This window comes from Sebastes fasciatus, chromosome 17 (genome assembly GCF_043250625.1).
Source record: "Sebastes fasciatus isolate fSebFas1 chromosome 17, fSebFas1.pri, whole genome shotgun sequence".
Classification (NCBI taxonomy): domain Eukaryota; kingdom Metazoa; phylum Chordata; class Actinopteri; order Perciformes; family Sebastidae; genus Sebastes; species Sebastes fasciatus.
This window is the reverse complement of record NC_133811.1, coordinates 30,972,135-30,985,670: the sequence shown is the minus strand read 5'-3', so window position 1 is coordinate 30,985,670 and position 13,536 is coordinate 30,972,135. Positions and strand designations below refer to the sequence as shown.

Genomic DNA, 13,536 nt, shown 5'->3' with positions numbered 1-13,536 from the left:
AAGAATGTCCAAAATAAAAGTCTGAGAAAAGTCTGAAAAACAAGTTTGAAAAAAAAGTCTTAAAAAAAGTTTGAAAAATAAATTTTAAAAAAAGTTTGAAAAAAAGTTTGAAAAATAAATTTTAAAAAAAGTTTGAAAAAAAGTTTGAAAAATAAATTTTAAAATAAGTCTCAAAAACAAGTTTGAAAAAAAGTTTGAAAAGTCTGAAAAATAAATTTGAGAAAAATTTTGAAAAAAAGTCTGAAAAAAAAGTTTGAAAAAGGTTTTAAAACATAGTTTGAAAAAAGTCTGAAAAAAAAGTTTGAAAATAAGTCTGAAAAAAAAGTCTGAAAAAAAGTTTGAAAAATAAATTTTAAAAAAAGTTTGAAAAGTCTGAAAAATAAATTTGAGAAAAATTTTGAAAATAAAGTCTGAAAAAAAAGTTTGAAAAAAGTTTGAAAACAAAGTTTGAAAAAAAAGTCTGAAACAAAGTTTGAAAAAAAAGTCTGTAAATAAAGTCTGAAAAAAAAGTTTGATAAAATAAGTCTGAAAAAAAGTCTGAAATAAATTTGAAAAAAAGTTTGAAAAAAAGTCTGAAAAAAACGTTTGAAAAAAAAGTCTGGAAAAAAGTTTGAAAAATAAATTTGAAAATAAGTCTGAAAAAAAGTTTCAAAAAAAGTTTCAAAAAAAAGTCTAGAAAAAAGTTTGAAAAATAAATTTGAAAAAAAAAGTTTGAAAAAAAGTTTGAAAAAAAGTTTGAAAAAAAGTCTGAAAACAAAGTTTGAAAAAAAGTTTGAAATAAAGTCTGAAAAAAAAGTTTGAAAATAAGTCTGAAAAAAGTTTGAAAACAAAGTTTGAAAAAAAAGTCTGAAACAAAGTTTGAAAAAAAAGTCTGGAAAAAAGTTTGAAAAATAAATTTGAAAAAAAAAGTTTGAAAAAAAGTTTGAAAAAAAGTCTGAAAACAAAGTTTGAAAAAAAGTTTGAAAATAAAGTCTGAAAAAAAAGTTTGAAAATAAGTCTGAAAAACAAGTTTGAAAAAAGTTTGAAAACAAAGTTTGAAAAAAAAGTCTGAAAAAAACGTTTGAAAAAAAAGTCTGAAATAAATTTGAAAAAAAGTTTGAAAAAAAGTTTGAAAAATAAATTTTAAAATAAGTCTCAAAAACAAGTTTGAAAACAAAGTTTGAAAAAAAAGTCTGAAAAAAACGTTTGAAAAAAAAGTCTGAAATAAATTTGAAAAAAAGTTTGAAAAAAAGTCTGAAAAAAACGTTTGAAAAAAAAGTCTGGAAAAAAGTTTGAAAAATAAATTTGAAAATAAGTCTGAAAAAAGTTTGAAAAAAAGTTTGAAAAAAAAGTCTGGAAAAAAGTTTGAAAAATAAATTTGAAAAAAAATGTTTGAAAAAAAGTTTGAAAAAAGTCTGAAAACAAAGTTTGAAAAAAAGTTTGAAAAAAAGTTTGAAAATAAAGTCTGAAAAAAAAGTTTGAAAATAAGTCTGAAAAAAGTTTGAAAACAAAGTTTGAAAAAAAAGTCTGAAAAAAACGTTTGAAAAAAAAGTCTGAAATAAATTTGAAAAAAAGTTTGAAAAAAAGTCTGAAAAAAGCGTTTGAAAAAAAAGTCTGAAAAAAAGTTTGAAAAATAAATTTGAAAAAAGTTTGAATATAAGTCTGAAAAACAAGTTTGAAAAAAAAGTTTGTAAAGTCTGAAAAAAAAGTTTGAAAAATAAATTAAAAAAAAAATGTTTGAAAATAAGTCTGAGAAAAAGTTTGAAAACAAAGTTTGAAAAAAAATTTGAATATAAGTCTGAAAAACAAGTTTGAAAAAAAAGTTTGTAAAGTCTGAAAAAAAAGTTTGAAAAATAAATTTGAAAAAAAATGTTTGAAAATAAGTCTGAGAAAAAGTTTGAAAAAAAGTTTGAAAACAAAGTTTGAAAAAAAGTTTGAAAATAAAGTCTGAAAAAAAAGTTTGAAAAACAGGTTTGAAAAAGGTTTTAAAACATAGTTTGAAAAAAGTCTGAAAAAAAAGTTTGAAAATAAGTCTGAAAAAAAAGTCTGAAAAAAAGTTTGAAAAATAAATTTTAAAAAAAGTTTGAAAAAAAGTTTGAAAAATAAATTTTAAAATAAGTCTCAAAAACAAGTTTGAAAAAAAGTTTGAAAAGTCTGAAAAATAAATTTGAGAAAAATTTTGAAAAAAAGTCTGAAAAAAAAGTTTGAAAAAAAGTCTGGAAAATGTCCAAGAAATGTCCAAAATAAAAGTCTGAAAAAGAAGTCTGGAAAAAAAGTTTGAAAAATAAATTTGAAAAAAAGTCTGAAAAAAACATTTGAAAAATGTCCAAAAGAATGTCCAAAATAAAAGTCTGAGAAAAGTCTGAAAAATAAGTTTGAAAAAAAAGTCTGGAAAAAAAGTTTGAAAAATAAATTTGAAAATAAGTCTGAAAAACAAGTTTGAAAAAAAAGTTTGAAAAAAAAGTTTGAAAAAAAACAGGGCGGGTTGGATGGATGGGTCAAACAAACACAGGACTTTGACCCAGGAGACCACTGTTCATGTCCTGTGTGAAACAAAGTCAATGTTGACTTATTTTACTTTTGTAATGTAACTTACATACATGCTGTTAGATAAGTAAACATACTTATTTTACTCAAGAAATGTACTTATTTTAACCCAAACCACGATCTTTTCCTAAATCTAACCATGTAGTTTTGTTGCCTAAACTGGTCCTGCACTACAGGGGCTTGCACAGTCGCACTGACATTCACAGGAGAACTCACAAAAAAATGAATAATAGCTTTTCATAAGATATCATCCTGATAGAATCCTGCTGGATAGATTAAATGAGTTTAGTAACTCCACAGACAACCAGTTTGGTTTTAAAGCTAAACACGGCACTGACCTGTGCATTAAAGGAAACTGTAAACAAATATAGAGGTCAAAATTCATCAGTTCTTATGTGTTTTATTGATGCTTCTCAAGCTTTTGATCTTGTTAATCATAGAAAGTTGTTTATTAAATTGAGTTTAATACATTGTGAGAATCCTGGCTTACTGGTTTGCTCACCAGACTATGCAAGTAAAATGGGGCAACAGTGTGTCAGCCCCATTTGGGGTTAGCAATGGTGTCAGACAAAGGAGGATTTTGTCCCCAGTTCTTTTTAATTTATATATTGATGATCTCTCCAAGCAATTGAAAGTCTGTAATACTGGGTGCATGGTTGGTAATACTTTAGTGAACCATATTATATATGCTGATGATCTTGTGATCTTTAGTCCAAGTAGTGCTGGTCTTAACATGATATCCAATACAATGCCAGTAAGAGTGTCGTCTTGATCTGAAGAACGAAGGAGGACAAATGTCTAAAATTTCCAGACTTCAAATTGTCTAACAACAATCTTTGTGTCTGTAATAAGGTAAAATATCTCGGACATTTCATTACCAAAGACACGACAGATGATGATGATATTTTTAGGCAATGCCGGTATAGATGTATGCACAAGCAAACATTATCTCACAGAAGTTTAGTATGTGTTCGGATAGTGAGGATGTCTCTGTTCAGAGCATATTGTACACCGCTGTATATACAGCCCATCTGTGGACAAACTACAAAAAAGTAGTTCAAGTCGCATATAATGATGCGATGACAATATTACTCAAAAGACTGAGATGTTGCAGTGCAGGTGAAATGTTTGTGTCTGCAGGCATAAATACTTTTCAAACGGTCTTAAGAAATCTCATGTACAAATTTATATGCCGGCTAAATGACTGAGAATGAAATAATCTTGCGGTTGTCTAACATAAGATTTAGCACTACACGGTACCAATCACAGCTGTGGAGGCATTGGTATAGTTCTTTATATGTAATGCATTGATGTATGTATATTTAGGGCCCGAGCACGAAAGTGCCAGGACCCCAACGGTGTCCTGGCACGAAAGTGCAAGGAAACCTATTGTTTTTCTAAGGATTATTATTATTTTCCTGCCGGAATATGTCATTTTTGAGGCCTTTCCCATCCCCAAAAACTCATGAAAAGTGGAATATGCCTCAGAACTGGCCCGAAATTCAAAGTTCTGTAGTGATTGGGCTCGGGTGTCTCCAGCGGGCGAGATAGCGCCCCCTAATGTAGGCAGTTTTTCAGAGAAAGTTTCTCCGATCTTCACGAAATTCAAGTATGTCATTGCATACATCTTGAAGTTCGTGTTAAATATTTTTGAGATTTTTTCGGCAAACAGGAAGTCAACCATCCATGACTTCCTGCGTGATTTTAAAATTTACGAACACATGTTTGAGGACTTTAGGATGCACAAAAAGTGTGCTTTTTGTATTGTGATGTATAATTTGTAATGTATTTTTTTATCTGGACATTGTGTCTGCAATAGAGTTTGAATTGAATTGAATCATATTAATTGATTTATGAGGATACGTTGAAGAAATACAGGTTTTTAAATGAACATGTTTTCCTTGATCATTAGGGGCTGCCTGGCTTACCAGGAGTGCAAGGAGAGATGGGACCTGAAGGGAAAGGACTACCCGGACCTAAGGTGAGGCACTAGTGTTACTTCATGAATTCATGAGGTGAAAGAAAGCCCTCAGAAGGACATTCACTGAGGCTCATGGGAACTGTAGTGCTATTCAAACATACCTGAGTGAGAAAATAGGATTGTTCACGAACAATTTTGAAATATTTAAAACACAACAGCGTGAAGTTGATTCACAGAGGAAGGTTTAACTGCTGAACATCAGCTTCCACACCAACCAAGCAAAACTCATATGACCGCCTCATCTTTAATGTGGATACGGTTGTGAACTTTATAGCAGATTGGAATAGAGACTGTTTAGCTGTGTGTAGTGTTGTTGGGCGATATGGAAAGAGACAGAAGCAGAAATGGATCAAACAAAAAAGGGTGCAAGGTGCTGTATAAGATGGAACAGTAGAGTAAAGTTTAGTTGTTTTGTCTGTTTGTCAGGGTGACAGAGGCTTGTCGGGGGTGCCGGGGTCATCGGGTCCTCCTGGAATTGGACTTTATGGACCGAAGGTCAGTTTGTGTGTATACATACAATACAAAGGGAATTAAACAATATCCATTGTTCCCACCAACTATTTCCTCTGCTTAACGTAGTGATATTAGTCTTGTAACTTGACAATTGCTGTGATGTGTTGTATTCCCAGGGCTCTACAGGGCAGCCTGGTCCAGCAGGCCTGCTAGGGCCTCCAGGAGAAGGCATCCAGGGACCAAAGGTGGGCAATAAAAACACTCGACAAGGCTGGTATGATGTTATTGAAGACAATGGGATCACAAATGTATCCCGACAGTATCATGTTGTTCACCAAGGACAGGTTAGGTACTTGTTTTTGAGGCTTCAGCACCCAGCTATGATGGAGCTGAGGTTGTCGATCCATTATTTTGTCCTGCAAAGGATGAACATTGTCCCTTCTTAAGCCTGTGCTGTTACATCAAATCAATCCATCTGTGGTGTTTCACTCAATGGACAGGACAGTAAGATAAGTCTATATGCTGATGATACTCTAGTCACGCTTACCAATTCATCTGTCTTTATTCATAGGGAGAGCCTGGGTTTCAGGGGCCATTGGGCCCTCGGGGGGCACCGGGGGATGGCCTTCCAGGCGAGAAGGTATTAACAATACATCTATTGCATGTGCTATTCGTGGCCTCTGATTACCAGTGCTCCAAATTTGCTGTGTTAAAGAGGATTCTCACACAAACAGGGTGACAGAGGTCTTTCTGGAGACCGGGGAAAGAAAGGAGACAATGGAGACTATGGAGAAACTGGATCTACTGGACCAATGGTAACATAGCATGACCCATCTTGAAATGCTTCATCGTTTATCTAACAACCTCTTAAGCAGATCCTCATAAGGCCTGTGATGTCGCAGTTCTCTGTGAACATTTTTTTTTCCAGCTATAATTTCTTTTGGGACACAGTTTCTTTTTTTTTTTGTAGGCACTGCAAAAATAAATATGCATTCTGGGTTTGTCACGCCACAGACAAATGTGTTACTAACCACATAGAATCAACTTGACTTGACTAGACAGTGTTATCATTCTACTTCCTAAAGTGAGTTTAATTTTACAGGGGAGAGCCGGAGAAAAGGGAGAACCGGGGCTGACGGTGAGTAAAGTGACGGGCACAAATGACACTGAACTCAAATTTAAGACCTATTTTTTTTTTTTTTCTTCATCTTATTTGTTTTCTGTACACAGAGAGAAGAGGTCATCAGGATTATAAAGGAGATCTGTGGTAAGTTAATAATCGGTCCATACTAATCTTTTTTTTGTGTAGTTTAGTTGGGAACTAACGTGTCTAATAAATGTAAATTAAAGGACCAGTGTGTAGGATTTAGTGGCATCTGCCCGTCTCCATAAGCATCAACGTAAAACAGCAAAAGGCCCCTCCTCCTCGTGTTTGGTTTGTCCGGTCTGGGCTACTGTAGAAACATGACTAGTTTATCCGACTATCGTCCTGTCTTGAAAAATATACACTGATCAGCCATAACATGATGACCACCTGCCTAATACTGAGTAGGTCCCCCTCCTGACCCGTGGAGGCATGGACTCCTCTTGACCTCTGAAGGTCTGCTGTGGTATCTGGCATCAAGTCGTCAGTAGCAGATCCTTTAACCCTCCTGTTGTCTTCGGGTCCAATTTGACCCGTTTTCAAACTTCATTATTTCATAAATATGGATGTCTTCCACCTAATTTCCTCAAAATTACATGGATGGTTCCCTTAAATGGTCTTTGCAAAAAAAAAAACTTTCACACTGTCATTAAACATTTTTTTTAATATTATAATATCTGTAATATTCTGACTAAACTTTGACATATACCGGTCTTTGATAATCCATCAACATTATTCCTCCAATTTTGAGTATAGTCCAAATAATTCATAATTTCTGCATTTTTTTCCTAAAAAATTAGGTTTAATTTCATATAAATTAGGTTTAATTTCATATAAATTAGGTTTAATTTCATATAAATTAGGTTTAATTTCATATAAATTAGGTTTATTGACCATGAATTCCAAAAAAAAGTGTAAAACTTGTGGTAATGAGTTGGAATGAATTTGACCAAAAAGGTGTAATACAGAATTGGCTCATTCTAAGCAACGAAAACACAACGAATTCAGGTGATTATACACTAAAGAAAACACAATAATGAATATTATATTCCATTTCTGCCAATAGATCCATCTAAATCCTACACACTAGTCACTCTGTGAAACGTGTCAAAGAGTTCATTGAAGACAAAAGCAACTTAAGTAAGTTGAGGTAAAGTGTGAACTGAAGCTTTGAAGTGATGTAGTGTTTATTGTATCTTGTTCCATCGGGTAAGATTATAAGCTGCACAGAGATAGTAGGCTACTTATTGCAAAGCTTTGTTTTGCAGTGGTTCCTGTTTTTGCATCCACCCCTGCTGTTGTTTTTACATTTATAATTTCTCTCTGACATTTGCTGCCCAGGCTGCGGTCTCAAGTGCAGAGAAAGCCCTCTGGAGCTGGTGTTTGTGATAGACAGCTCTGCGAGCGTGGGACCGAAAAACTTTGAGCTGGTGAAGGACTTTGTGAACGCTCTCGTCGACCAGATGGCGGTGAGCCGAGAAGCCACTCGGATCGGCGTGGTGCTCTACAGCCACGTGGACATGGTGGTAGTCAGTCTGCAGCAGCAGTCCAGCCAGGACGACGTCAAGGCCGCCGTCAGGAAGATGCCTTACCTGGGCGAGGGCACCTTCACGGGTAGCGCCATAGATTCGGCAAACCAGCTGTTCCAGGCATCGCGGCCCGGCGTGAGGAAAGTGGCCGTGGTTCTAACGGACGGGCAGGCCGACCCCCGAGACATCGTGCAGTTTGAAGAAACTGCGAAGGAGGCCCACGCGGCGGGTATCGAGATGTTTGTGATAGGAGTGGTGAACAAAACGGACCCTCTCTATGAAGATTTCCAGGCTCAGATGGACATTATCGCCTCTGATCCCGATGACGTCTACCTCATAGATGACTTCAGGACGCTTCCCAGTAAGCAATCAATGTCATCTCACGACAGCTTTGGTTTTCTATAACAAGTTGGTAACCCTTCAAACCTCATTGAGGTGCCAAAACTTGCTGTAGTGTACCCGCAGGGACGCTGGAAGTCAGCCGGGGGTGCTGAGAGAAGTCAGCATTAAACCTGCCATGAGTTTCCTGTGATGAGTAAAACCTGTAACTGTTATGTTGTTCGTCTTGCTACAGGTCTGGAAAGCCAAATACTGAGTCGGATTTGCGAGCAGGAGGACATGAGGGCATTTCTACCAAACTCTGTCTTTACACCCGTGGAAATCCACCCGGAGACTCCAGAAGACGACCGCTCCGAAGAGTTCCCAGTTGAGGAAAACATACAAGTAATGCTGCTTTTATCTCATTCGGACAAATGATAGCTAGCCTGTTAACCTCTGAGACCCACAATAGATCCGTTTTTGTCTTTTTTAGGGGGGTACAGGGGGAGTTTAGGGGGAAGAGGCTACTTTATGCAAATCATGGGCGTCTGACGCGACTCGCCACCTCTGGAAAGTCCCGCAAAACTTTTAAACTAAACGTTGTCGATCTAAAATAAAGACAGATTCATCAACCGCACGGCTTATTTCTTGCATAAAATGTTTTCAGAAACACATTTCAGTGAACTATTCTTGAAATAAGAGAAGAAAGTTTCCAAACGAGCCGCCGTGTTGTTTCCGGTTTAAAGCTGGGAGCAGCGGCCCACGGAGGGAAAGCGTTCGTCCAATCAGGAGCCGAGTGTCTAGTGACAGACCATCAAGCGTCCAATGCTTGCCTCGCGATAAAAAACGCCCCTGTGGACACGTACCATGCGTGAGGGAGTGAGTGATTTCTCCAGGCATTCAGCAAATCATCCTCTGGGGAACCAAAATATACCCAAACTTCATGGCATTCTGACTCTGGACAGAGCAATTGCTGCAAAAAGCTGACGTTCATCTGGTTATGTCTTCCAAACAAGCCTCTTCAAGTTTCATTGTTTATTGAAATTATACTGAAAATAGCAGTGGTTGCATGTTTTGTAAAAGTTAGTATGACGTGTGTCTGATCTGAGCTCCACTACTTCCCAGATCGAACTCCCACTGGAGACAGCGACAGCCCCGACTCCACAGTCCCACGAGTCCGGTCGGGCCGACGAGAACCTGCTGGATGCTAAACTGTTGGTGGAGCCGTGGAACGAGCTGCCAGACCTCACGCTGGTCTCTCCCGGCGGCAGGGGGCCGCACGGCCCCGGGGTGACCTCCGGGGTGGGTCCTCAGACTCCGAGTGGTGACTGGCTGTATGAGGCTGAGAGCACACAGGCTCCGGTTAGCCCTCCTCCTCCTCCTCCACCCTTGACTGAGTCATCGCTGCCAGGTAAACAAGCAGAGCGGGAACAGATGGAGACTACGCCTTTGATACATGTCACTAACATCAAACATCGTTTTGAAATGCTGATTGCCTTCCTGTACTGCAGCCAACATGACAAAAAGGTGACGGGAAATCCAGAGTTGTGCAACAGATCATAAGGTGGTTTATCACACCTCGTGTTTGTTCTGGTTGGGAAATCTGGACGCCACCCTTTCTCAAATAAGTTCCTTTTGTTTAAGTCCGGGGAGATCGTGATGCTCATATAGGCTACTCTTTTATGGTTATTAGTCAACGATGAGAACAGATTAAATGGTGGAGGTTTTAGACATTTGTATTTTACTTGAGTACTTTCTACTTTCATAGTTCAGTTTTAGTTACTGGTTACTTTGTTTATTTAGATCTATATCAAGATGAACGTAATCAATTTAAACAGGCAATTTATAGATTGAACTATCGAGCTTCATCTCGATCAAGTAAAGTAAAAGCTCCTTACACATTAATGCTTCAATAATAATGATCCATTAATATAATGTATAATAATATAACACTTAAGGAACTGTCACTATATCCTGACAGTGATACGTGAGACAGGTAAAAAAAATAATGTTCCTCTGTGTCCTCCGGTGTCCTCGGGTGCTCCTAACAGCATCTGCAAGATTTCACAGACCGGAGGAAAACAAGCAGTAAGAGCTGATCTGAGGTCTGCTGTCCAGCTGCCGTCTATGAGACTCGGCTGTCAATCACTCTGAACTCCAACCAAACGGTCAAACTAGGCAGCGCTGATCAATTATGAATCAATATTCTGTTACTGTAATGCCTATTTCTCTCCTCAGATGTTCTCAGAAACATCTTGTAGTGCACGGTTTAGCTGTAAAATGAGAAAGTTTGTGACCTGGCAAATGACCTGCTACATACACAAAACTTGAACTGACAGCAGTGATTAATCAATCCAAGCTGAACAATTCATTTATTGCACCGTTCTTGTTCTTTCAGACGAGGGCTGCAGTCTACCTCTGGACCCAGGTCCCTGTCGACAGTACACAGTCAAGTGGTACTACGACCCCGAGGCCAACGCCTGCGCCCAGTTCTGGTACGGAGGCTGTCAGGGCAACGCAAACAACTTTGAGACTGAAGCCAGCTGCAGGAACTCCTGCGTCTACACGTAACAAACTGTGTTGTGGAGAAAAAGGTTGCGTGCGAAGCCGACATGCTTCCGTCGCCGTCACTGAGGAACAGAACAGACTGACACTCTGTGGACCGTTGCAGGTGAAGGAGATGATGGAGAGCAGACCTGGACCTCCTCACTCTCTCTCTCTCTCTCTCAGGCTACGTTCACACTGCAGGTGCTCCTGCTCAATTTTGAACTGCTGCACATGTACTAGCTATCTGCTCCGGGATTTATACCTATAATATATAACTAGAAACCAATACGAGCTGACAGGATCATCAAAAAGACTGCTTCAACGTCTAATTCCAAATCATTTTAATTTCACTTTTCTTTTGTTTAGTTGTCCTCCAGGCTAAAACAGGGACATGTATCTCAAAGGGACTTCAGCTCAGTCTGTTCGGGCCTAACATCTGTGATCCCGGGTTAACCAGCATCACAAAGCAAGTTATCAACTGGCTCCGTTGACTTGAGTTTTCCAGCTCCGAGCATCAAGCCCCCACATTCAAGTTCTTCAGTACCACGAGTGGACTTTCTATAATATGACAAGAGATGAACCACGAGGAGAATTACACAATATACTGTTATCACATACCTTTAATAGAATAGCTGACGAACAATGAGGAGGATCCAAATATCAAAGTAATTCTTAGGCTATAAATAACGTGAGGGAACGATTTAAAGGACCAGTGTGTAGGATTTAGTAGCATCTAGTGTTGAGGTCTCTGTTAGTCATCACTTTATTGTTAAGTCCATGATCCTGTAGGACTTTCTGTATGATATCTATATATAATCAAATCAGACTTATGCACACACACGGCGGTCCGACAGCGCCGGCTAACCTCACTCTATCAGTGGAAATATTGCTCAGTTAGCTAGCAACATTTAGTCTGTATATACAGATTTTAATATTCAGACTATGTATGAAACAGACAATCACGGTTACGGAAGTTAATCTCCTCTCCTTCTCTAATGCCAGAGACTCCGACTCCGCGACTACTTCACTCAGAGCAGCTGTCAATCATGATGTTACACCCCCTTTTTATAGCATGAAATAATAACTAATTAAATCTAGGGCTGTCAATCGATTAAAATATTTAATCGCATTTTTTATCTGTTCAAAATGTACCTTAAAGGGAGATTTGTCAAGTATTTAATACTCTCTTTAATACAAATACGCTGCTTTATGCAAAAATATGTTTATATTTATTATTGGAAATCAATTAACAACACAAAACAATGACAGATATTGTCCAGGAATTTTCCAAAATAAGATCCCATGGTGGTCCACCGGAGCGAGCGGGACTTCACCTCTCTATTGCCATCATCTGGTGGGAGGAGTTTAAGACACGGAGCAGGGATGGATTCACAAATTGAGGCGTCTTTTTTGTGCCTTTTTACATAAAACTGCCTCCCCTTGGGGTACCACTTGAATTATAATATGCTGAAAGGTTATTATGGATTTTTTTTCCATAACAAAACAATAAGCTGCCTCCCCCCTGCTTTAATGCTTCATCCACACACTCTTGTCACAGCGGAGGAAAGTACATTGCTGGTTCTTTGGTGACGACTTTGTTCGGCTCGTTTTCTGTAAACAGCGTGGCATCGAAGCACGGTGGAATGAGCAAGATAGATGGTTAGCTAGCGGCTGATTCCGCCAGGCCTCGGTGCTGCACTGATGAGCCGGAAAGCGGGCCGGTGGTCAGCGGCGGGGACGGGTCTCAACGGTCCCTCCGCCCGGGGATAACCTACCTACCTAGCTAGCCAGCCAGTGAGTGTGTTCCAATCCACGTACTTCCTGAAGTACACTTCAATATAGTGTACTGTGTGCACTCTGTACTCACTTGAGTAGTGCGTGTATTTCAGCGGGGTAGGGTCGTCTCAAATCGAATACCCTGCGGCGCACTGACCGGAAATTACAATCGCAACATTTGGCCGCGGCTCGCTACCCGCCAAAATATCTTCTTCTTCTTCGCGGTTTTACGGCAGCTGGCATCCTTTGTGTTGCATTGCTGCCTCCTTCAGGTTTTACCCGTCAACTACCAGCCTTAATATCTGCCTGCTTTGTTGAAGAAAAAAATGAAAGCAGAGTGGAAATTACTTTTCCAACGTCGTCGCCTACTCCTACGATGTGTCCTGCTGTTGGCTGAAAATGCACCGGTATGTTTACGTATTGATTTATTCTGTTATCTACGTATGTTTGAATAGTGGTCGCGGTCCCGCCCCTTCCGCTACGTAGCCAAGATGGCGACAATTGAGTGTGGAAAGTGTCCAGCGTTCCACACTCAACGATCTGACCGTTTTGAGTACAACATCCGGGTACTTTGAGTGCACTGCATTTTGCCGTACTTCCCAGTGTGAATGCATTTATGCACTCAAAATAGTAAGTGTAAGTACAGAAGTAGACAGATTGGAACACACTCAGTGTCTCCGGGAGCTGCGACCACACAGCCTCTCTGACGTGGGTCCTGTTGTCATTACCACATTACCACAGCAAACAGTTCAATGAGCCTTCTACTCCTATTCTATTTCCACGGTTCGATTATATATTGCAGTAAGAAGTATAGTCATGATGATATTACGATGTGAAAAGAGCGCAGGGCAAAACATCAGAATTGAGGCACCTTCATCTGCAATGTGAATCTAGTGACTGTCCCGTTGTTACAGATGTAGTTTATAGACCCAACAGTGTATAAAACACTTTCTAAATTCTGGGATTTGTCTTGTTACATATTGTTTCTGTGGGTCACCGTTTTGTAGGTGTTTGTTTAAAGAGTGGTCCACAAAGCCGTGGTGCCTTTAAGGGCGTCTCGATAACTAAACACACAGTGTGTATTCTGTTGTAGCTATACTTCAATGTTCATTACTTAAGATGTAGTCGTTGTAGTTTCATCTTTCAGCTAAAATCTATTAACCTCCATTATGATGAATGTTGTACGGGAAATATGGGCAGAAATATGTGTCACTAGAAACTGAATTTGAATATTAATATTTGAATTTGAGTTGCTCGACTTG

General features: G+C 38.5%; 1 protein-coding gene across 1 annotated transcript in view; it reads left to right on the top strand.

The window, feature by feature from the left end:
- The window catches only part of col28a1a (collagen, type XXVIII, alpha 1a), a 34,511-nt gene extending 21,830 nt beyond the window's left edge, over positions 1-12,681 (top strand). Inside the window, exons 25-35 of the mRNA XM_074614030.1 lie at positions 4,439-4,507; positions 4,934-5,002; positions 5,137-5,205; positions 5,532-5,600; positions 5,695-5,775; positions 6,063-6,098; positions 6,191-6,227; positions 7,446-7,994; positions 8,208-8,356; positions 9,077-9,362; positions 10,350-12,681. Coding sequence (XP_074470131.1) covers positions 4,439-4,507; positions 4,934-5,002; positions 5,137-5,205; positions 5,532-5,600; positions 5,695-5,775; positions 6,063-6,098; positions 6,191-6,227; positions 7,446-7,994; positions 8,208-8,356; positions 9,077-9,362; positions 10,350-10,522 — 1,587 coding nt within the window. The 3' untranslated portion in view covers positions 10,523-12,681. The remainder of the gene's footprint in view (positions 1-4,438; positions 4,508-4,933; positions 5,003-5,136; positions 5,206-5,531; positions 5,601-5,694; positions 5,776-6,062; positions 6,099-6,190; positions 6,228-7,445; positions 7,995-8,207; positions 8,357-9,076; positions 9,363-10,349) is intronic.
- The last annotated feature ends 855 nt before the right edge of the window (positions 12,682-13,536 follow it).